This window comes from Nansenia antarctica (assembly GCF_963989245.1).
Source record: "Nansenia antarctica genome assembly, chromosome: 1".
NCBI classification, from domain to species: Eukaryota; Metazoa; Chordata; class Actinopteri; order Argentiniformes; family Microstomatidae; genus Nansenia; species Nansenia antarctica.
Window position 1 is genome coordinate 33,693,140 of NC_137674.1, and position 21,960 is coordinate 33,715,099.

Here is a 21,960-nt window from a genome sequence, read left to right on the forward strand (position 1 = left end):
GGCTATAGGCTTATACATATACTTGCAATTTATATCGACACAGTTTTGGGTTGTAATCAGAAGTTGTTTCTTTTGTCTTTCCTTCACGTTCCATTACAGTAAGGGTAGACATATATTATTATTATTATTAATAATAATAATTATTAATAATAATAATAATTATTATTATTATTTGTATAGCAATTTTCCTGCAAACGTTGCAGCTCATTACTGTATACATACAGTAGGCTACAATACACTGTACTGACTTTCAGTTGTGCTCTGTCTCTATGTGCTTATGTATTGGTGTTAGATGAGATATATTTCACAATGAAAAAACAAGCAACATCACTTTGAATGAAGATTTAATGTGAATATTCATCAATAAGCATCAGCGCTCATTTCAACTTTTTAAATTTGACAAACAAGTCAAAAATCTGAGAGGTAAAAAAATAAATTATCATAAATAACATCTTGATAGATAGATAGCATGTTTTCATGGAAAACTCTAAACATTGTAACAATGAGGTCAAATTACAGATTGATGACTTTGAGGTATGCAAGTACTGAACATGGATGTATACTTCAACACAACATTCACAGCTAATAATATACTATTGCCATCGAAAACACAAAACCATACAGTCAATTCCACAACACAGCATAGATCTAGTGTCAGATCAAACATATATGAACGTTGAATTATTTGGAATTTATCTTCATGCGTTTAAAACCAGAACATACATCATCATCATCGTCCCCCATCCGTAAGATTTAATAGCCATGCTTTTAGCTATACATCATATGTATCTGGAAGAATACTTTATACTTGCTTTAGTCACAAAACACATTTCATAGATGTGATCCTGGAACACAAGTGCTTTTACCATCCCAGCACATCTCACTGATATAGTAGCAGATACCAGATCAGGATAACCTGCAGTGATCAGATCAAATTAACTCCCTGTGGTTATTTAACTGACTATAGGGCCAAGAGAGTGGGAGAGTTGAGGATATCAACGGTGGATTCAGCTTTCCCCATTCCACTTTTGCGTCCGACGTCAAACCCTTCCGCGAGGGAGTCGAGCTCCGGACAGGCGAAGGTGAAGACGGACAGGTAGCTGCTACAGGTGGGGGTGGAGGTCACCACGGGGGTGCTCAGGGGCTCCAGGTCGTTGGACACGGACTTGTACAGGGTCTCCCAGTCGGTCACCCCGAGGGAGCCACTCAGGTCAATGTCTGGCACGGAGCGGGCGGTCTCGGCGGGGCTTCCCTCCTCCTCCATGCTGGGCAGCAGGTTGTCATACAGGAGCCCCTCCTTGATGCCTAAAGAAAGCTCAAGGTCGCAGATGTTCACTTCGACCGCGCTGGCGCACAGCAGGATGTTGGAGTTCCCGGAGATGGCTACGGACGGGTCGCTGGGGATGTCCATGTCCTGGAGCAGCGAGGGAGCCTCCTGGATGTTGTCCTCTGACAGCGGGCCCTCCTCCTCCGGACTCGGGGGGAGGGAGGGGGACCCGCGGGGCTCCTGGTGGAAGATCGAGTCCAGCTCCTCTGCCATGTGACAGACAGGTTTATGACTGGCAAGGACGAACTCGAGCCTCTGTTTCTCTTTCAGCAGGTTGGCTATCTCTGCCTGCAGAGCCGCTTTGTCCTCCTCCAGCTTGTCAGTCTCCTTTTTAAAAAGAGCCAACGTTAGGATGTCTGGGGGAAAACTCATCAGTCGTAAATTATATAAATGAACGTTCAAGATTATTGGCTTGGTTCGGGGTTTTACTTACAGTTTGCAGTGTGTCTGTGAGTTCCCTCCGTCTGTTGCGACATTTGGCTGCAGCCATCTTATTCCTCTCCCTCCTCACCCTCTTCTTCTCGTCCTCCTCGGGGGAGAGCTGTGAGGCTCAGAAAAGGGAACATTTTTTTTCAGCAGTGAAATTACCTTGAAGAGGAATCTGTCCATTTCATCTGCTTAATCTGCCGACTTCCGCTGCCAATACACCACTCTGAAGAGTGGCAAAAGCATCTTTTCTCTGCAATGCGTCTAAAAATAGACTATTGTTGCAGACTCGCTGTGACCTGAATATAAATGGAGTGAGCGAGCCTGAGCCTCGGCACACAGCCAGGCAGCACACAGCTCTGGAATAGCATGCACAGAACTGCTGCGGCACTCTGTAGGCTATAGGAAATCAAGATAGCTTTCTTTAGATGTTTTTACACAATCATCAATCGGTTTTATTTGCTGAATAGAAGCAGAATCTAGAGTGTTAAGCCCACCTGGTCGGTTTTCCCCTTTCTCCCAGTGCTTTTTGCCTTACTCCCGCCTGCTTTGGGTGTTGCCTGGTGAGAGCTCTGCACTTCATTGGCTTGTTTGCTACCCAGAGATGGGGAGACAGATGTTAGAATGGTCGGCTGGACCATCCACTGCAAATCTGGGGTGGTGGAAATTGCTGTCACTGTTGGAACAAATGGACTAGCTGGTATATCCATGTCTTGGGCAGAGCTCCTGTAAAGTGATATATTATCACAGTTAAAAAAATAAATTAAAAAATACCACTGATTGATCAAATTATTTTTGCATCACCATTACTCATTGCAAAACGAATCTTGATGCATTGAATGCCATGATAGGTAATTTACCGCAGCATATTTCATAAGACTGAACTGATGAGATGTGTGTGATGTTCAAAGTATCCAAGTCCTGTAGACTACATGTTTTTCCTTACAAATATATCTATAGCAATCCAAAAATAGCCCGCCTGATCAATATTTGACTTTATCATTGTTACTGACGTCAACACTGACGCAGAGATGCTGTGGAGTCTCCTGAATGGATTTAGATTTCTCAATGAACCGCTGCATCGACACGCTATATATTTGGTCTCAAGACGTCAAAAGCATAATATTCACAACCCATCCTCCCCCACTCTAGAGTGTCGCTTGTATTGCTATTTTAATATATACTATATATATAATAACCTATATACTCATCCTACCCCACTGTAGGAATGTGGTTCTGTTTGACACCTGTAATAGGGTATTAGTCCTATAGAATAATCTTACCTCCTCCCATTTTGGACCCTCATCGACAAAATAACATCATCGACAAATAATCGAATTGCATGTATCAATTATCTCTCAATCAAGCCTATCAATTAGGCTATATTAACGCACAGGAAATGATGAACACGCAGGAATCGACCACACTCGACCATAATATTCGTTGGCATCCTTGTGTGTTAATATAGCTACACAATACAGCACCGCAAAAAAACAACAAAACTTGGATTCAGTCATACCTGCACTGCTCTCTGACTGTTCTCTGCGGAGCTGAAAGCTTGAGAAAGAGTCTTGTTGCGTCTTCTGGTAGTAAATCGGGGTGTCCCCGCCAGGAGATTATGTGCTGCAGCGAGACATCGAGTCCAAGTCAGAATGTAGGTGGTTAAGAAACATTTCTGTCTCAAATGTCTAACCTCAACAAATAATTGACTGTCAAAATAACCCTTATTTAATAACCAGCTTCTACTCCAGGTTTATACCTGGTAACTGATAGACCGTGTGTGCAAGCCCCTCCTTTTATACCCGGACAGATTTTTATGAATGAACGAAGAATGTACCATCTATAGGGGAGTCACATGGACAGCGAAGCACCCACACTGTCCAATTTCAGTTGCCACTGCCAAATGTTGAGTAGACAAGTCGTTGTCTGTGTTCCCTGTTACTGCCATTTCTCCCAGAGCATGTGTTCATGTCAAATGCATTTAGAGAATCACAGCATGAGTCTCCACAGAAGAGGGAAGTGTCACGTGCATGTCCATTCATAAATTCAGAAACATGGGCTGTGCGATGTGAACATCGTCAGTAGCCGTATCTATGCAAGAGGTGGAATCTGCTGTACATCTTGCATGCATGGATACAGAATTCAGTGGTTTTCGAATGGCACACTATTTACATTGCACACTAAACGAATCATTCCCTGCTTATAATGAACATTAGTATATTTGACCATACAGGAAATTGACTTGGTGAGGTATAGAACATAAAACAAAACAAAAAATATATAGGCAAATATAATTAACTCAAATGGTGGTTAGAACTTAGTGATACGAAAACAGTGATATGATGAAATGGTTATAATAATGTCTCATTAGGCCACACATAGCTTAAATGAAATCATTCCAATTTGATAACAAGATATGTTAAAGCACTTTGAGCTGCAACGTTTGCAGGAAAAGTGCTATACAAAGGTTATTATTATTATTATTATTATTATTAATAATAATAATCATAATAATAATAACATGGAATAATTTGGCCAACAGCCATAAGTGTTCAGCGCGCGAGTCAGTACCGACAGTGTCGATGACGCGCCAGTTTAGCAGGATGCATTCCATAAAAGGACACTGACGTTCAGGGATTCCTTTCCCTATGTCGTTTACAGATTTTTGACCAAAAAAACCCCGTCTCCATCCCCGAGTCGCCGAAATGTCTTAAAACCCGAGTCTTAAACTGATGGATCGCCACAGTTGTATTAAAAATGATCTCTGGATGAAACACCACACTTAATAATAATAATAATAGCATAATAATAATGTATTATTATGCTATTATTACATTTGGATAAGAAATCACATTGCAGTCTGCATCTATTTGCAATACACTAACTGGTTGTTCTCCGTAGACTGATTTGCTGTTTTGTTTAAAGGAAATCTGAGAATGAGCAGAATAATTTTCACCAGAAAGAAAACAAGTGTAATCATTTGTTCACTGAGGCTGAATTCCAAATGTACCCAAACTTACTACGCACGCCACCACTCTTGTACCTCTGGGATATGTCGTGTTTTTGTACAGTTATTGGATAGGTCAGGTGTAAACATTCCCACGATGTAGGCGATCAGAGAGCAAGGCTGTGCCTATCCAATGTTATTTGATCTATTGAAATGCCCGCCTAAGGTGTAAGGGGAATATGAGGTTCAGAACATAGATAATATATACCTATAACATAATATGTATAATATAATAATACTACTACTACTACTACTACTACTACTACTAATAATAATAATAATAATAATAATAATAATATTAATATATCTATGCAGAAAACAGCCATTGCAGACACGCCACGGGCTGGTTGCGATGCGGAGTCAGGGTTGCCAGATGGGGCGGGTTACCGCCGAATGGGCTACTTTTGATCACACTGGGCCGGAAAAAAGCATTTCGGGGGTTGGGCTGGATAAATAGCATTTAGGCGGTATCAAAATGTCAGTGCCTGATAGTTACAAAATGCGTGAAGTTAGAACACACACCCTAGAAGCTACATAGAATGTGCATCATTCTATGACATTCAACATCATTGGCAACAGACATACAGTTTTGGGGCAGGAGATGGGCACATGCCTAATAGTAATTAGCGGTTTTCTGACAATAATAGGTTTTGGCCTGGTTTCTGGTGGATTTAGCGGTTTTAAACTGTGGTTAGGCTGGATATTGTCAATCCCATCTGGCAACCCTGTGCGGAGTTGAGAAATCACGTGACTCGCTCAACCCGGAACTGAGTCTGCAGTGAAAGGCGCATCTAGCGACTGCAGCATTTATATCTAGCTAGACATGTCTAGATTTAGTGTGTTATTACTACTGTTTCCTATTCTTTTTGAATTAGTCTTCTCCATAACCTTCTATCTGCCGGTAAATCTCAATAAATGTTTGCGGGAGGAGATCCACAAAGACGTGCTGGTCACGGGCGAATACGAAGTCAGCGAACAACCAAATGCGAAAACCAATCTGAAGGTAACACGTCGTGTCTCTGGACCTGGTGGTAGTAGTAGTAGTAGTAGTAGTAGTGGTAGTAGTAGTAGTAGTAACGGTAACAGCTGTAGGTTAATTTGTAGGTTTCTCCCACCGGGTAGATCATAGTGAAATCTGTTTATTGGATACACTCGCTAATCTGTAGAGAATAACATGTAACTGACCTGTATTTATGGAACATGGTGTTACGGTGCAATGTGCTCCTCTGTCTAGACATGTTGTGACACCTCGCTTGAAGCTGTCAGTCAAGACAAACACACACCATCTCTGCCTCGAATACATTGAGCAGATGTTAATCAATGCAGTTCAATTTCTGATATAAGATATAACAGTAATCGACGGTCATTAGTTACTTTTTTTTTTTTCGTTCTAGATCCTGGATTCGTCTGGTCACATCTTGTACTCCAAGGAAGATGCTTCAAAGGGGAAGTTTGCCTTCACGACGGAGGATTATGATATGTTCGAGGTTTGCTTCGAAAGCAAATCCCCCTTGGGTGAGTCTTTTTTTCGCCATGTTACACAATCTGATCAAAAGTAGGATGCTCGTACAATAACCGTAGTTGGTTGGTTGGGTTGGGAAGGGAAGCCGAGTAATTTCCTGGAGTGTCTTTTTTCTGGGTTATAGGTACTGGCAGGGTCCCCGACCAGCTGGTCAACTTGGACATGAAGCACGGTGTGGAGGCAAAGAATTATGAAGAGGTAAATAACTACTAACTGGCAATCAGGCATTTTGATCTTCCTGGTACTGCTAAATCATTGCGGCTCTGACGCAGTGCTTATCCATGTCTGCGTGTGAAAGAAACAGCTGCATGCGTTGACTGCCATCTGTTGTAACAATCCAAGAAACATCTATCTACTGTAGTAGCACAGATCTACCTGCTCTACAGGTGTCAAAAAACAAATAAAAAACAAGTAAAACAAATCCCACCAGCTTTGCAATGTATGTGTAGTCTTACTCCAGTCATGTCAGACACAAGACATCCAGTGTTGAAGTTCCAAGAGATAATAGGCTACTTCCTAGGATGCTTGTCGGTTGTCGCACAGCGTTATTCTTAACTGTTTTGTGGCCTGCTCAGATTGCAAAAGTTGAGAAGCTGAAGCCCTTAGAGGTGGAACTGAGACGCCTGGAGGACCTGTCGGAGTCCATTGTGAACGACTTTGCCTACATGAAGAAGCGTGAGGAGGAAATGAGGGACACTAATGGTAAGTGCTGAATGAAAGAAGTATGTTTTCACCTCTTTCTTTTAACCCTAAAAGCTCTTGCAACTGAAGAAGAGTTCTCTGTATCCAGGAACTCTCTCCCTGCGGCGATCCGCAACATCCCCCCCACCCTGGACGCCTTTAAAACGGCTCTCAAATCCCACCTGTTTGCTAAGGCCTTCGGCCCCTAGTTCTGTTGTTGTTTTTGTTTGCCTGTTTGTTTGTCTGACTGTTTTTGTTACTTTCTGTTTCTCTGTAAAGCGACCGTGGGTCCCCTGAAAGGCGCTATATAAATCTAAATAAATCTTATTATTGTATCTTTCAAAATGGGACAAAGTTGTCAATATTGTTGCCTGGTCTTGTTACGTTAATAAATCATTGGTTAAAATTAACAGTTTTCTTCTCCTTATCATTTGCAGAATCCACCAACATTCGAGTCCTGTACTTTAGCGTGTTTTCCATGGGCTGCCTGATTGGATTGGCGACATGGCAGGTCTTCTACCTGCGACGTTTCTTCAAGGCAAAGAAACTGATTGAGTAAAGCCCCAGACAGGTTCTGAGGCAGGCCATTCGGACCGGAGGAGGGAGGTTGGGACAGTGTTAGCTGTGTCATTTGTGAAATGCATATGTCTGTTTTTGAAGAGACTCCCCTTGACAATTTTAATTTATATCAGTATTCTCATTCAGCGTCTTTTTTCTTCTTTTTACTACAGATACAGAACAATTTACATGTAACTAACTAATAAAGGTTTTTGGTTTTGGTTATGAGATGTATTCAGTGTACGCTGAGATATTTTATTTTCCTGTGGTACTAAATGATTGATAATAAAAGGTAACGCTCTATATTTGGTGAATACACAAAACCTCCAAGTAGACTCTCAGTCATTGTAATGTTGAAAGATATCCCCTGTTTGACAGGTAAATTATTGTTTTTTTGATTAAAAAACCTTTTCACTCTAATCTAATTAGTCTAATTGCATTTTCTTTAGCGTTAGATATTAGGGCATTCAAGGAATGATGAAAAGACCAGGCATGACACAATATACATTTTTAAAAATATAATTAAATTCATCTTTGTTCATTTAAAAATGTACACACCTATCTATTTCCATAAAGTTCCCAGGCCTTATACATTCTTCTCAGTTTGGACATATTAGGTTTGGCTAGCTCCTGTGGAAAAAGAGAAAGCATTAATTATCAAGTAATAGTTACAACAACACAAGTTGTGATGAATGTGAGAAATTTGCATAATGCAGACAGATTGTGGGTATGACCATATATACACATCTTAGTTAATCAACACACAAAACACTTAACATTTTCTTGTCTATTTTTAGACACTAGACTAAACAAGTAACGAACCAAGATATTGTATCATACAGTTGGTGCCAGAGTGAACAAGGAACAAGGCCAAACCACTGACGGTGTCCCTGACACTACAGTTTTATAGCGGTACCTGACGGTCGTTCCCCAGGTGAAGGGTGTCCACCAGGGGGACGATGGACGGGCGGCCGTGAGCACACTGGAAGGGCAGCTGACACCCAGACAGGGACACCACCAGACTGCAACACTCATCCTTACTGAGGCTGTCATTAAACTTGATAGCACCTGTTTGGGACACAACAACACCAGCCATGATGCCAAAACAAGGTGAACAGTGTCACAACTAGCTAAACTAATTTAAATTAATAATAATTTTGCCATTTAGCAGACGCTTTTATCCAAAGCGACTTACAATTACGAATTACAGGGACATTCCCCCTGGAGTAACTGAGGGCTAAGTGCCTTACCCAAGGGCACACTAGCAGTGGTGTGGCTTCAGGCGGGATTTGAACTCACAACCTTCCGATCACAAGTCCAACTCACTATCCACTAGACCACCACTACCCCTACCACCGTTTCACAAACTGAAACGGTGGTGGTCCTCTGTGGCTCAGTTGATAGAGCGTGGCGCTAACAACGCTTAGGTTGTGGGTTCGATTTCTGCTGGGACCATATATACTGCAAAATGTATGATGATATGCACTCATTGCAATGTAAGTCGCTTTGGATAAAAGCGTCAGCTAAATGGCGTATATGAAATGACAATTAGATTGCAGACTGAATTATGACTGAGTGAAAAATGAATTGGGGGGGAAAAAAACTATTTGAGAGGACACTCACCATGACAGGCCAGGGAGGCGAGGACTTTAAGCACAGTAAGAGGCAAGGTCCCTCCCACTCTGCCGGTGGAGCGCAGCAGCTGAGATATGGGGAACAAAAAACACATTCAACAAGACCGAACAACAAGAGGTAAAAACCAAGACACAAACAGCATTTCTGTTTGAAGATACTGTAGACCAGGGCCGGTGTTGGCCATTTGGCTGCCCTAAGTGTGCTAGTGGAGAATGTGCGTGTGGACGACGACGACTGTGATAGAGCTAAACAGATAGCTATAAATAATCCATCATTATGATTATTATGATGACCATTAGACTGGTTTGGCGCCCCCTAGAGGCAGTTGGTGTATGCGCGTAGCGCAGCGCAGCCCGGCTGGAGACAGAGGCCCAATCCCGATTCTCTTTTTTACCACTTCGGCTCGTTTTGGAGTCACTCGTTTTGGAGTCACTCGTTTTGGAGCCATAGCCGTAGTGGTTCCCCGGGGGAAATGGGACAACCCTTCACTAATACGTCATCCGTAGTGTAATGAATGGGTTAATTCATAGTCAGGACAGCGCATGCGCCTAAGAGAGAGTTCATGATATACCAGTAGGTGACTGACAGGTGTCGAGAGAACCGAAGTAAACTGGTTATACCTTTGTTGAACCCAGACTCAAGTGTCTTATTATTCTATGTCCAAGTGACATTACACGTAGTATCGTAGAAAAGCATTGACGCTCGCGATTCATTCACAACTTGAATGAACTTGAACGCTATCAATCGATCAAACAAGTCATCAAATAAAAAACAAGAACAATGCTTCATTATCATGGGGGAGTTCTACTCGGGATTTCGCTCCTAGCTGTGTCAATCGTGATAGGAGTGTCGTATCTACACCATTCAAATGGTTTCAGATTCCCTGTCCTCTCCCCTATCCGGACACGTTTGAATTGTTATCCTAACCCACGGTAAACCACAGCTATTAACCCGCAAAGGGTGCCTCCGGGCACCGTGTTTGTCCGTGAATAACACCGGCTATGAAGGTGGTACAAACACAATACTACTTTGCTAACTTCACCATCGGTATACGGTCATTTTGAGCCCTGAACCACCGTGGTGCCACCCTGAGAAGTGAACCGGGAGTAAACTCAATGAACCAGGAGTTCAACATGCGTCAAGTGCTTAAATTCACTCCGAGCAGTGCCGACATCGATGGGGGTCTCCAATCGACTCCATTCAAAGTGATTTACGATCCCGCCCCCCCTGTCCGGACACATTTTAATTTTCACCGTAAGCCCCGGTAAAGCGACGTTATTAACCCGCAAAGAGTGTGCCCCGGGCACCGTCTTTGTCCATTATTAACACCGGCTAGGAAGGTGGTAAAAACACAATACTGCTTAGCTCACTCCACCATCACTATACGGTCATTTTGAGCCATCAACCAACCCGCTGGCACCCCGGGAAGTTATGTTTCGAACCCTGAGAGCATGCATAAATGTCTATCCGGAAAGAGTACAATCTCCTCGGCCGCTGCACGCGCCTCTCCTCGGTAACGCGGAGGAACGAAAAGCTTACTACCAAGCTTACCACCGCGTATTCCCAGGCGGTCTCCCATCCAGGTACGAAGACGGCCCAACCCTGCTTGATTTAGGACAACAGTGCAACAACTTCGAGGCTGAACTTTAGTTACATTTACGGCGTCATATGCCATCAAAGGGAAACATGGAAAAATGCATGACTTACAGATTTAATTTTATGACGTTACGAAATCCGATGTGACAGGAACCGCTGTCCACTGCATTAGTTAACTACATGTCCTTGATGAGTCTCCCGCTCACTGCCCTCCATCAAAAATGGCACATATATAGTACTAATACATATAATATTACATAATAACAACTGCTCGGATAGGATTGCGGGTTGTTTTGGTTTAATACGTGCCATAGCTGTAAATAAAACATGGACATAGGTCATATGCGTCTATCATGCACACATCAGCCTAACGTTAGATAGATAACTTCACATTAAATATGTCTATCATCATCCGCTGTCAAACGCCACAGGTAATCTTTTATTTCTAAACAGGAATGTACATCTCGATGTGAATCGCGCTCCTTATGGGATGGCTGTGCTTGACGCTTCCATGGGGCGCTGCATAGGCACAATATCGGCATAATAGCGATCTTTTTTTGTTATGCTTGTTGTAAAGAAAAGGTCTATAATGCATTGAAATGACATTAAACTAAGATAATACGATGGTTATCATATTATTATTTTTTTAAGTCTTTAATTACAAGTAATTCCAGAAAAAGTAAATGACATTTCAGGCTCGCTTCCGTATTACGAGAGCGAAAAGAACATTTCTGTAGATGTTTCGCAATGCATGCCGGAAGGGAGTCTCATGGCTCCGAATCGAACAAGGGTCAAGATTTTCTCCAAACGGAGCCATGGAAAACCCTAACCCTAACCCTAACCCTAAATGAGTAATGAATTGGGACGCCACTACGGCTACACGTAAACGCGCAAAACGGAGCGGAGGGGTGAAAACGGAGCCGGAGTGGTGAATTGGGATTCACCCAGACAGTGTTCATACTCACCTCAATCTGCTCTTGGAGGTACTCCTAGCAGCCAGTCACATACGTGGGAAGAAAGCAAAATAGGATATCATGAATAAAGTAATTATTAAATGATAATACATTATCGCATAACATTTGTTTAGGGTGATGATGGCTCCTCTTGTTGAGGGACTGGTATTGTTCATACCTCCACTATGGTCTTAACGACGGACGGCCTCCCCCGGCGGACCTCATTGCTCTCCTTCTCTGCGAAACACAACGGAACCTTCCCCACCAACGCCCGAGAATCGCCCGTCTGGGGGAACTCAACCTCCAGACCCAGGCGCCTCAGCTGGCAGGACCTGGAAGAACAAGAAGTGGTCCTCTGTGGCTCAGAGCATGGCGCTAACAAGGCTTAGGTTGGTGGGTTCGATTCCTGCTGGGACCATACTGAAAAATGTATGCACTCACTGCAATGAAAGTCACTTTGGATAACAGCTTTTTTTTTTTCTTCTAATATATATATATTATATTAATTCCACAATACCTATAATATATCCTGACTACTCTAACACTAAACCCTACAGGAGAGAATCTCTACAACCACGCCAATGTACCAGTTCAATGGGGAAGTGTGTCCAAACTTTTGACTGGAACTGTACAACTCACTCCAAATACAGCCATGGCATTGAAATGATTGTCTCGGTAAAGGGTAACCAGGTGAGCAAATGCTGCACATGTAATGTATCTCTCCCAGGGATTAGAGCATCTCTCCTATAGGCACCTGAGCAACCTCAGCTCCTCTTCCGTCAGCCTGATCTCCAGAGGTGGAGCGATGGTGGAGGAACATAGTCGTCTCTCCCCAGGTGTGTCGGGGTCTTCCTCGTAGGAATCTGTATCATGACACAGCAGAATGGACCGCTTGTGAACAATTCAGTCAATTCGCTGTAACACTCTCTCAACTCGACATTAATGAGGGTTTTATGAGAAGCCATTTAATAAGAGGGTGGTCTTACCTGCAACAAGGTTCTCAAGACGGACTCTCTCATGCACCGCGTGTTGATCCAGTAGCACTAAAAGGTTCCCTGAAATGTAAAAAGTAGATCACAAAAAGTTTTTTTTTCACACTTTATTATTTTTCTTTACCTATCCTCCGTCGTAGACTAAAGATCCATCTCTTCAGGCTACACCTCAACTGTTCCTCCTGAGACCTCTTCATTCCATCTACCCCCTTGTACAGTTTCTCTACTGTAAATAATAATAAAAACTATATATATATAATAATAATAAAGCACAATCTATTCACAAACTTGACCAACATGGACCCATAGCCAGGGATGAGGGTGTATTAGCCAGGGATGAGTGTCTTAGCCAGGGATGAGAGTGTCTTAGCCAGGGATGGGACTGTCAGTCACTGTACCTTCAGGTTCACTGCTGCCTGCAGACTCTGGGTCTCTGGTGTTGATGAGACATGCAAGGAACTTCTTGTCAACTTGATCGATCACCTACAGGGATACAGAACAGGGTTTCTGCAGGTTTCAGCAAGTTCAATTTAAGACTTTTTAAGACCTTTTTAATGCCACTTTAAATGGAATTTAAGACCGAAAAAATATATATATGCGATGGTTAGGGGATTCCACTGTACTACAATACAAGCATAGCATGTCAATCAATGAGACTCATTCAAGTTTACTTGTTTTGTTTATTGAACATAAAAGCTCTGGTTCAATAACTTAATTAAATTAAAAGTGCAATTAGTTGGTCGGAAACATCTAACAAAAAAACCCCATCTACTTAACACACTCACGGCATGAGCCTCAATTCTGTGGCCTTACTCTCCAGTTCTGCCTCTATTTTTTTCAAATCACACATTTTTTCTTTGTATCTCTTCCTGAGGACGTTAGACTTTGTGATGAGCTGAGCCATCAAGGTGCCGGACTTCCCCTCAGCTTGCTCAGCAAACTTGTCTGCATCCTTCTCCAGAGAATCAGATACCACTAGAAGAGTTTGCTTCTTCCTTTTCAGCTCGATGATGTGCTCTTCTGCTGCTTTTCTTTTCTGCCCTTGTGCAGCGCTTTGCCTCTTCCTCTTCTCCAGGTCTAGGTGTTCTCTGTACTTTGACCTTGCTGATCCCACCGAAGTTAGCAGCTCCTTGGTGAGAGGGACATTGGCAACCCCCCCACAAACTGCAACATAGTCACAGACCAGTCTCTGGGCAATGACAGTGTCCTCCTGAATGTTAACGGTCTCCACCTCCTTGTTAATGGAGAAGCCTCTCTCGACTGTCGCCTGCCCATGGGATAGGAGAAGAAGCTTCTGACAGAAACCCCAGAGCTCAGGGTAGGGTTGGCTGAGGTAGCCATGCAGGAACACGTCAAGCCTGGTTTCCATGGGCCGGAAGGACAGGAAGTGCTCGTTTTTAGCCTCAACAGACAGGAAGTTCCCAAACTGTTGGATAATCACATCACCTATAACAAAACAGATGAAAGGAAATATGTGAAATATTATTTACATGATTAATCCTGATTAGCAGACAGGCTTATGTCCAATTGTCCATTGGCTAATAATCAGGGACAACATTTCCAGCTTTTCTATTAACTATTCATACCAGCAGAGACACCTCCAGACAACTGCTTGTCTTGCAGTAACTTCTGCACTAGACTTTTCATTCTTCCCTGGCATCCGTCTGGGTTGGCGTACATGACTGTGGGGTCCAGACATGCCATCTGTCTCACGATGGGGTACTTCAGGGGGCTCCTGTCCTGGACTTTCTTTAGGATATTTGACATACCCGTCATGCAGTCCTTCCTAAACTCTAGGGCAGTGAGCTCCCCTACGGTCCCCTTTCTCTGGAGGTCCTGACAGATGGGTAATGTGTTTTAAATACAACTGAATGGCCTAACACAGTATTCTCTCCTGCCTGTATATGGACCATCATTTGATATAAAGTTAAGTAATACATCTAAATTACCTTGAGGGCTGCCTCAGCACCCAGGCCTATGTCGGCTTCCTTCGGGTTGACCCAGCTCTTCTGATCAGCGACATCCAGCCTGACCAGCTGCAGTGGAGTGATGTCATTGAGATGCTCCCTCTTGACGAAACGCCTCAGCACACTCTGAAAGGGTAACAAGAAAATGCATGATGATTGTAAAGCAAGTACCTTTGATAACCACATTAACCATGAAATGCATTTCTATATAGTTATTTAAAATAATATCATATCACATATGCAATATATCAATAACAGTATGATAAGTAACCTTTACTTAGCCAAAACATAATCTTTCAGTAATTTTATGTATTGACTAAGGACGAGTTTAATTAATCAAGCCACCCAGTAGCATCTGCCATTTCTCCCTGCTCACACACACATTCAGCATGCCCACACACACTCAACTTGTTTTGCTTTTGTTGTTGATTGTTCATTATTAATTTGATTACCTTGGACAAGTCAGCCAAATCTTTGCCAAGGAATGGCATGACTGGTGTGTCAGTCTGGTACTTTGTGAGAAAGGGAGTGAAGGTCCTTGAGATGGCCATGAAGAACTGTAGCTTGGGCAAGATGAGCGGATCTCGCTGGGCTGCTTCGATGGTGTCAAATGACGCTGTCCCAGGGTTTGGCAACTTTTTTGTCTTCACTGCATCCACATACTTCACCAGTGATGGCCATACCTTTAATTCCACCATGTGTATGTATTATTTTATCATGCATGTCTATTTTATCATACATTGTGCAGCACCTTGTAACTTTGTTTAGAAAGGTGCTATATAAATCAAGATTTTAATTACCTCTATAGCCCTCTCCACAACTGGCAGGTTCTCAATCCACCGATGGCCACAGAATGGTAATGGGAAGACTGAGGATTTGGTGAGGGCAATGAAGTCATCCCTCCTCGCTGGTGTATTGTGGAAAACAAAGTGCATTGCTCTCAACACCTTGGTGGGAGAGAGGAGAATGCTGAATTAGCCATCATCTCTCATGGGGAATGACACAAAGTGTGTAAGGGAGCAATACTGCAGGTCCTTCCTCACTGCCCTATCAGACTGCTCAACCAGCAGCGCTCCCCAGTAGACCACACACACACAGACACATACCAGAACTAAACTGACAGAATGACTGAACTGTACACATAATGTGTGCAGACACTTTTGATTGCATAAACCCTTAGAAAAATAACTTAGGAGTTAATAGTATGAAACATCTGTAAATTCATGCTCTCTTTAAATCCTGTCAAGTGTCCACTTGCTGTAATATTCCAATTTGCCTTGTGGGACAAATGAAAGATTACTTCTCATAGTTATAATCATCTTACCTTCTCCAGTTGCCACATGGAGAATCCACACTTGAATGCGTTGTGTAGGGTATGGAGCCCACAGCTACCCACAACAACCAGCTGGGCACCACCATACTGCTCAGCATGCTCTTGCTGTAGAAGCTCCAGAAACTTCCAGTTAACATTGGGTCCATCCATGGAGATGGACACCATGTTCCTCAGGTTCAGTCTCTCCACACACTCCTGAGAATGACATGAATATGATGAGAATAATAACAATAATAATAAATGATGATGATAATGATGATTATAATAACAATAATAATAGCATGATTGCCAATGGTTCAATGTACTTTAACATTCTGTCTGCACACATCCTCAGTTAACAAACTATAACTCATCCATCTACTCCCTCTCCCTACGCCCTTAGATACTCTCTCTCCCCACCATCCCCCCGCCCGCTCCCGCGTCCCCTCTCCCTCTCTGTGGCTCTCTATAACGTGGAAATGACTAGACTACACCGCATCATTCCCTATGGTACGCCTACTATTATACTGAATCTACATGACATTGCCAGTATCTGCCAAAATTAATGTAAAGCTAATACTTTGTCATTGACAAAATGCACTTACCTTGAAGTGTTGCAGTAAATCTTGAGCTTTAGCGTGTCCCATGAACTGCGAGCCCAGGTAACGCGACTCCACTTGATCGCCGACCCAATACCGCACGTGCACGTCGAGTTGCTTGTTTTTTGTGGCATGATTCAAACTCTCGTCAAACATTAGAACAAAAACTGACTCGTTCACATTCGCGATCAGCTCGTTTCTGACGTAAGGAGCTAATCCGAAACGTATTATGTATGACGCCTTGTCCTTTCCACAAGCAAATGTAGTGGCGATTTGGGAGTCGGGAAACATAATCCGAAAGATATCTCCAATCCCCTCGTTGGAGGAGTAGGACTGGTGCTTTACCACTGTATTGAGAACCCACACAATCTCCGATTTCAGTGTAGGTGTTCCACCAAACGTTGCTCTGAGATCGCTAGCAGTGCTGCTAGCAGCGGCAGCCGTTGTCTGGGGCGCTGAGCCCGGGGCAGACACGCAGAACTGGGAGATTCCTGGCGTCTGCTGTTGGCCCTTAGCAGCCGTTTTATGCCTCTCGCTTTTTAGGTGGCTCTCAACCGCCTTAATGCCCATGGTGCCGAGTTTGAATGTTTTCCTACACACAGTGCATCTTGCTTCTTCTGGGTAGCCGGTGGACTTAAGCCAATCGCAAAATCTTCTGTCGTCAAGCCACCTCTCGTTGAACTTGCACTTCCCCATCTCGCAGACTGGCTAATGCTAGGTAGCAAGCACTGCAGCTGACTATAACCAAAGGAACGCAAGGGGGAGGAGTCTGCGCGCTACTCAATGAAATTAAACGTTTGCTCAATAGAAAAATGCCGCGAGAAAAAGTAAAATTAAATAGTCCTGCCCCGACAATTTTAAGACGTTTGGGTAAAGTATTTAAGACCAGTTTAAGACATTTGTAATGAATTTAAGACATTTTAAGGCATTAATTTTATATACATGAATTTAAGACTTTTTAAGACTTTTTAAGGATCCGCGGAAACCCTGCAGAACCACCTCAGTGAGCCCAGTGACATGAACTGGCCTGAGAGAATTATCCTAATTAGTTGGGGATGTAGGCCTAGAGCCACCTTTACACTATGGGCCGGTTTCACAGACCAAGCTTAAGCCTAGTGCTGGACTACGTCACACTTTCAAGGTAAAAATCTCCATTGAAGATGCTTTTTAGTCTAGGATTAGGCTTAAGCCATGTCTGTGTAACCGGCTCATTGTCGTACTTTTAGCAAAAGCTGACGAGATATTTACCTTCATGGAGTGAATCATGTCCTTAGAGAAGCGGTATGGGAAGAGGATGTTATGGATCTTCACAGCCAGACCTTCAGCTTGTCCACTTGATATGTCCACAGCAACCTGACAGAGTACGGTAACACAAAACACACGTTGAAATAAGCAATAATCCACGGCTAAATATTCCACATGTAGGGATAAAAACATCTAAAGGTGACCTACAGTTTCTACATGATAATGTTGTGAGAAGTTTATACGTAGAAACAAAATATTTTTTTCAAAATGTGTCTTACCGTAGGTGGTCTTACAAACACAGGATTTGACCACTCAGAGTACAGAGATGAAAGTGAGTTAGAGGTCTGGACGTCATCACCTGTCAAGAGAGAAACATAGACTCTAAGGGCCGGTTTCAGAGACAAGGCTTAAGCCTCGTCCTGGACTAAATCACACTTTCAATGTAAAATCTCCATTGAAGATGTTTTTTAGTCTAGGATTAGGCTTAAGCCTTGTCTGTGAAACCGGCCCTAAGAGGATTACACAAGACTGAAGGATGAATTTTTCAAATGTTTCCTCTTGTTGCTGTAATGTCGAGGAACTGAAGCCTAAGAATTTTACTCTCTTATACTTGGGATATATAGTTAATGGGATGTAACAATAAACTTGATTCTGATTAAATATTTTGCATGGCTTACAGTGTCTACAGTGGCTTTCTGGTCTAGTTTAGCCAGATAAGAGTTACCTCTGTTGTCGGACCCTGAGCTAATCACTCTCTCTGCTTTAGACCTGGGGAGGAAGGGCAACACTAGATCCACCTGAAATGGGTAACACCTATACTCAAACCCTACAGGGGGAGGAAAGGAAGCAAGGAAGGAAGGAAGCAGCAATAAGCCTCTCATTGTACCGATTATTACGTTATTACATAGTAAATACCCCCCAAAATACTAGGGGTAACAGGACTGTGAAATTAACCGTTACTGAGATTATCCATAATGTATTAACGCCAAGAAGGCAAATGCAAAATATAATATAATGCATGTGTATAGTGGGCCTAATCATTTCAGACACAAATTCCTAGTCGGCTTACATGATAAGGCTTCCCAAACAATGAAAATATGAGAATAATTTCATAGATATTTGAAAGGTATATTCACAAAGTTACTGTCGTTGTCATTTTAGAGACACTTATCCATACTGCACCTTTTTGGGAGATGACACTAACGGCCATGTTGGTGACGTCTGAGGTGCAGGCCACGTGCGTCTCTTCTACGGCTGGTGCTTCGTATTTACTGAGCCCTGTCACCTTGTTGATAAAGACCAGCTTCCCCAGCGACTCATCATAGTGAGGCAGCCAGTCGCTTGATGCTGTGGTCTTTTCTTCTTCAGCAAGTAGAGGATTCCTATTGTCTCCTGAGGTGAGGTCACAGCTGGAAGAAATGTCATCGGTTTGTTCTCCGTTTGGGATATCCAGAGTAACATCCTTCACCAAAGTGTCTGGGGGATCTATATCGTCATCTGAAGGATGACTTGTAACATCTGTCTTCTGGTGTTTCAGACGAGCGAGTTTGGCAGCCAAGGATATTCCCTTGGTTTGGCTCCGAGCGGAAACAGGCTTTAGTCTGGTGAACGTGGAGAGCGTTAATGGACTTTTGTGGTCGTTTAGCCTCGTACATCCAGCCTTCATATCCAGCCTGGATTCCATGACAACACTTTCTTGATCGTCATTATGACAAGTCAAAATATTGTGGGCACTCGTGATTGGGTGATCTGTACAGGATGTGGTGGCTTCGGTTGGTAAGTGGTTGCTATTCACGTAGACAGTGGAGTGGAGTGGTTTTGACTCAGAGGGCTTCCCATATATCCTTCTGAACTTGTCCAGAGATCCAGCCTCTCTAGACAGGCCTAAAGCCAACCTTTGACATGGCATGACTTTAGACATCTTTAAGGGTGTGACAGAGGGAGGGTTCTTACATTCTCCCTCATTGATTTGAACATGACCTGAGCCCTCAACCGTGGGAAATGTTCGCTTTGCTGCAAAACGTTTTTCTAGACATTTTAACCCTTGACCCTGGCTTCGCTGAAGAGATGTACATTTCTGAGAGGGTAGACTGCCATGATTGTAAGGATCTGATAGATAGATCTTTCTGTGTCCAACTGAAATATGTTCACCTACCCCTGTATTCCGTTGGGATTGCGTTTGTTTGATCAAGCCCATGTTGGACTGGATTTCCTGTGTGACCCCACATAGTGCTCCAACACTGCTGGTTGAGGGGGGCACATGCAATCTTACATTGTCCCTTATCTCTGTTCTATCTTCTTGGATTGCTTTCACATTTTCATCCTCTGTCCTACCAGTGAAACTAAGCAGCGGTCCAATTGATTCATCAGAAGTAACATCTGAATACATCAGTGTATAGAAATCCTCCTCTTTTGTAATGTTCTTGCGAGTCTCTGACATTGATGCACCTGCTACTGTAGTCAATTCACACTGCGGAGCATCTTTGTCTCTCTCTACTGAGCTTTGTTCACATTGTGTGTTTGTGGACGTATGCTCTTGTTTCTGTTCCAAGCCCTTAACATGATCCTCTTTCTCTTCAGATTTCCCTCCTCTATCACTCTTTTCTTCGGCTTCAACACATAACTGACCAGCAGCATTGTCTTCTGTGTCAAGGCCTCCCTTGAGCCTTCGATGAACAGCTTCAGATGCAAGTGTCCTTCCCATGTTACATCCTAGGGCGCTACAGTCATCCGTGGGTCCTCGGCCTACCTTGGCGTCCTCTCCTGTGTCTGAGCTGGCTGCAAGTCCACTGAAGAGATTCTGACAAGCATAGTCTTGGATATCCTCTGGGGTGAGTTCAACCACCAAATTTTCCCTCGCGAGGAATGCTTTCACCGCCCCCTCTATGCAGAACAGAACCCCATCCCAGTCCTTGAATTCAATGAGGGTTTTGGCCGGCTCAAGGCAGATGTCATACTCAGAGAACTGGCACGTGATATTGATGATGTAAACCCCATATTGCTCGGGCCCTCTTCTCTGCTTTGGGCTCCGAACAGCAGGGGGCGTATTGGGGCTGTCATTTTTCCGGTTTGAACTTCTTACTTTGCGGAGGAGAAGGTTCAGCAGCGTGTGGATGCGGGTTTTGAGAAGGAGTCGTTCGTTAACGTACAGGAACTGCAAGCTGTTGTTGTAGTGGCCCTCTTTTCCTATATGACCCCTGACCTCAAACTGTCCGTGGGAGTGGCTGATTTCCCCAAGCCTTTTTGCCTTCCCTGAACCATGGATCTGAACAAACCTGTAATAGGTGTTCCGTGCTTTGGGTAGCTGCACCACCATTGCCCCTGTGAGGTCGTTTTTCATAGTGAAGGAGACAGAGGGGTGCATGAGCGATATGGCCTCTACTCTCTGCCTGATGCGCTCACTTTCCAGCACAGCATCTATCCTCTTTCTCCTCACCGGCATGTTGTGGAAGAAATTACAAACGACCACGGAGGTCCCTGCAGATGGACGTGTCGTCCCCGCCTCAAAGACATCCAAGCCCTTGCCATCCTTGAAGATTTTCACAAAAGTCTTCACAGATAATTTGGTCCTGGATGTTATTTCCACCAGCATGGCAAGAGTTACAATGCTGGCAACAGCCTCCCCTCTGAATCCATAAAATCGGAGGTCATCCAGATCCTCTAAAGAACTGCATTTGCTTGTGAAGTACCGGTTTCCTACACGCTCCACATTGTCAATGTCCATCCCGGAGCCATTGTCTATGACCTGCACTTTGCAGGCCTCCATGTCCACTCTCACACCCACGCATGTCGCCCCAGCATCGAGACTGTTCAGAACAAGCTCCTCGACGCATTGTTGCAATGAAAATATAGCAACCCCAGAACGAAGCTTCCCTTGGACTTCTTTAGACAAACACTTAATCATTGTGTCTATTAGGCTAAGGATAATGTGTGAGGATAGCAAGCCCCCAGTGATAGATATAATATAGCTCAAAATGTTCCATTGGCTTTCCTTACAGGTGCAGTATTACCTTGCACTTAGAGTAAACATTGTATACAGTCCTTGCAGAATTACATTGCCTTTGGGGGCAATGTTTGGCTTGATGAAATCTCTCATGGGAATATTCTTGCTGCCTTTCATTCTATCTTCAGACAGTTTGG

At 43.5% G+C, this 21,960-nt stretch overlaps 4 protein-coding genes across 4 annotated transcripts; 1 reads left to right on the forward strand and 3 right to left on the reverse strand.

The window, feature by feature from the left end:
• Positions 1-961: 961 nt before the first annotated feature.
• Positions 962-3,426, reverse strand: fosaa (v-fos FBJ murine osteosarcoma viral oncogene homolog Aa; the record flags this gene model as incomplete). The annotated part of the gene is given in 7 exon segments (XM_080550482.1): positions 962-1,654; positions 1,761-1,868; positions 2,251-2,466; positions 2,468-2,479; positions 3,273-3,305; positions 3,307-3,369; positions 3,373-3,426. Coding segments are annotated over 7 exon segments (1,179 nt in total).
• A 2,101-nt stretch (positions 3,427-5,527) lies between these two features.
• LOC308172165 (transmembrane emp24 domain-containing protein 10-like) lies at positions 5,528-7,935 on the forward strand. Its single transcript, XM_080547076.1, has 5 exons — positions 5,528-5,763; positions 6,155-6,275; positions 6,407-6,480; positions 6,858-6,984; positions 7,401-7,935. The coding sequence occupies exons 1-5, from the start codon at positions 5,584-5,586 to the stop codon at positions 7,520-7,522; spliced, it is 624 nt and encodes a 207-aa protein (XP_080403202.1). The 5' UTR covers positions 5,528-5,583; the 3' UTR covers positions 7,523-7,935.
• Positions 7,936-8,079: 144 nt separating this feature from the next.
• Positions 8,080-21,724, reverse strand: mlh3 (mutL homolog 3 (E. coli); the record flags this gene model as incomplete). Its single annotated transcript, XM_080540269.1, has 12 exons — positions 8,080-8,151; positions 8,438-8,589; positions 9,145-9,223; positions 11,718-11,741; positions 11,884-12,037; positions 12,460-12,568; positions 12,692-12,760; positions 13,096-13,180; positions 17,824-17,928; positions 18,099-18,178; positions 18,545-18,646; positions 19,003-21,724. The coding sequence occupies 12 exons, from the start codon at positions 21,722-21,724 to the stop codon at positions 8,080-8,082; spliced, it is 3,753 nt and encodes a 1,250-aa protein (XP_080396395.1).
• Positions 13,260-17,420, reverse strand: LOC308166047 (uncharacterized protein). The gene is made up of 6 exons (XM_080540284.1): positions 15,989-17,420; positions 15,465-15,611; positions 15,117-15,347; positions 14,647-14,790; positions 14,284-14,533; positions 13,260-14,143 (listed from the first exon to the last, which is right to left on the reverse strand). Exons 1-6 carry the CDS (start codon positions 16,160-16,162, stop codon positions 13,479-13,481), a joined length of 1,611 nt encoding a protein of 536 aa, XP_080396410.1. The 5' UTR covers positions 16,163-17,420; the 3' UTR covers positions 13,260-13,478.
• Positions 21,725-21,960: the final 236 nt, after the last annotated feature.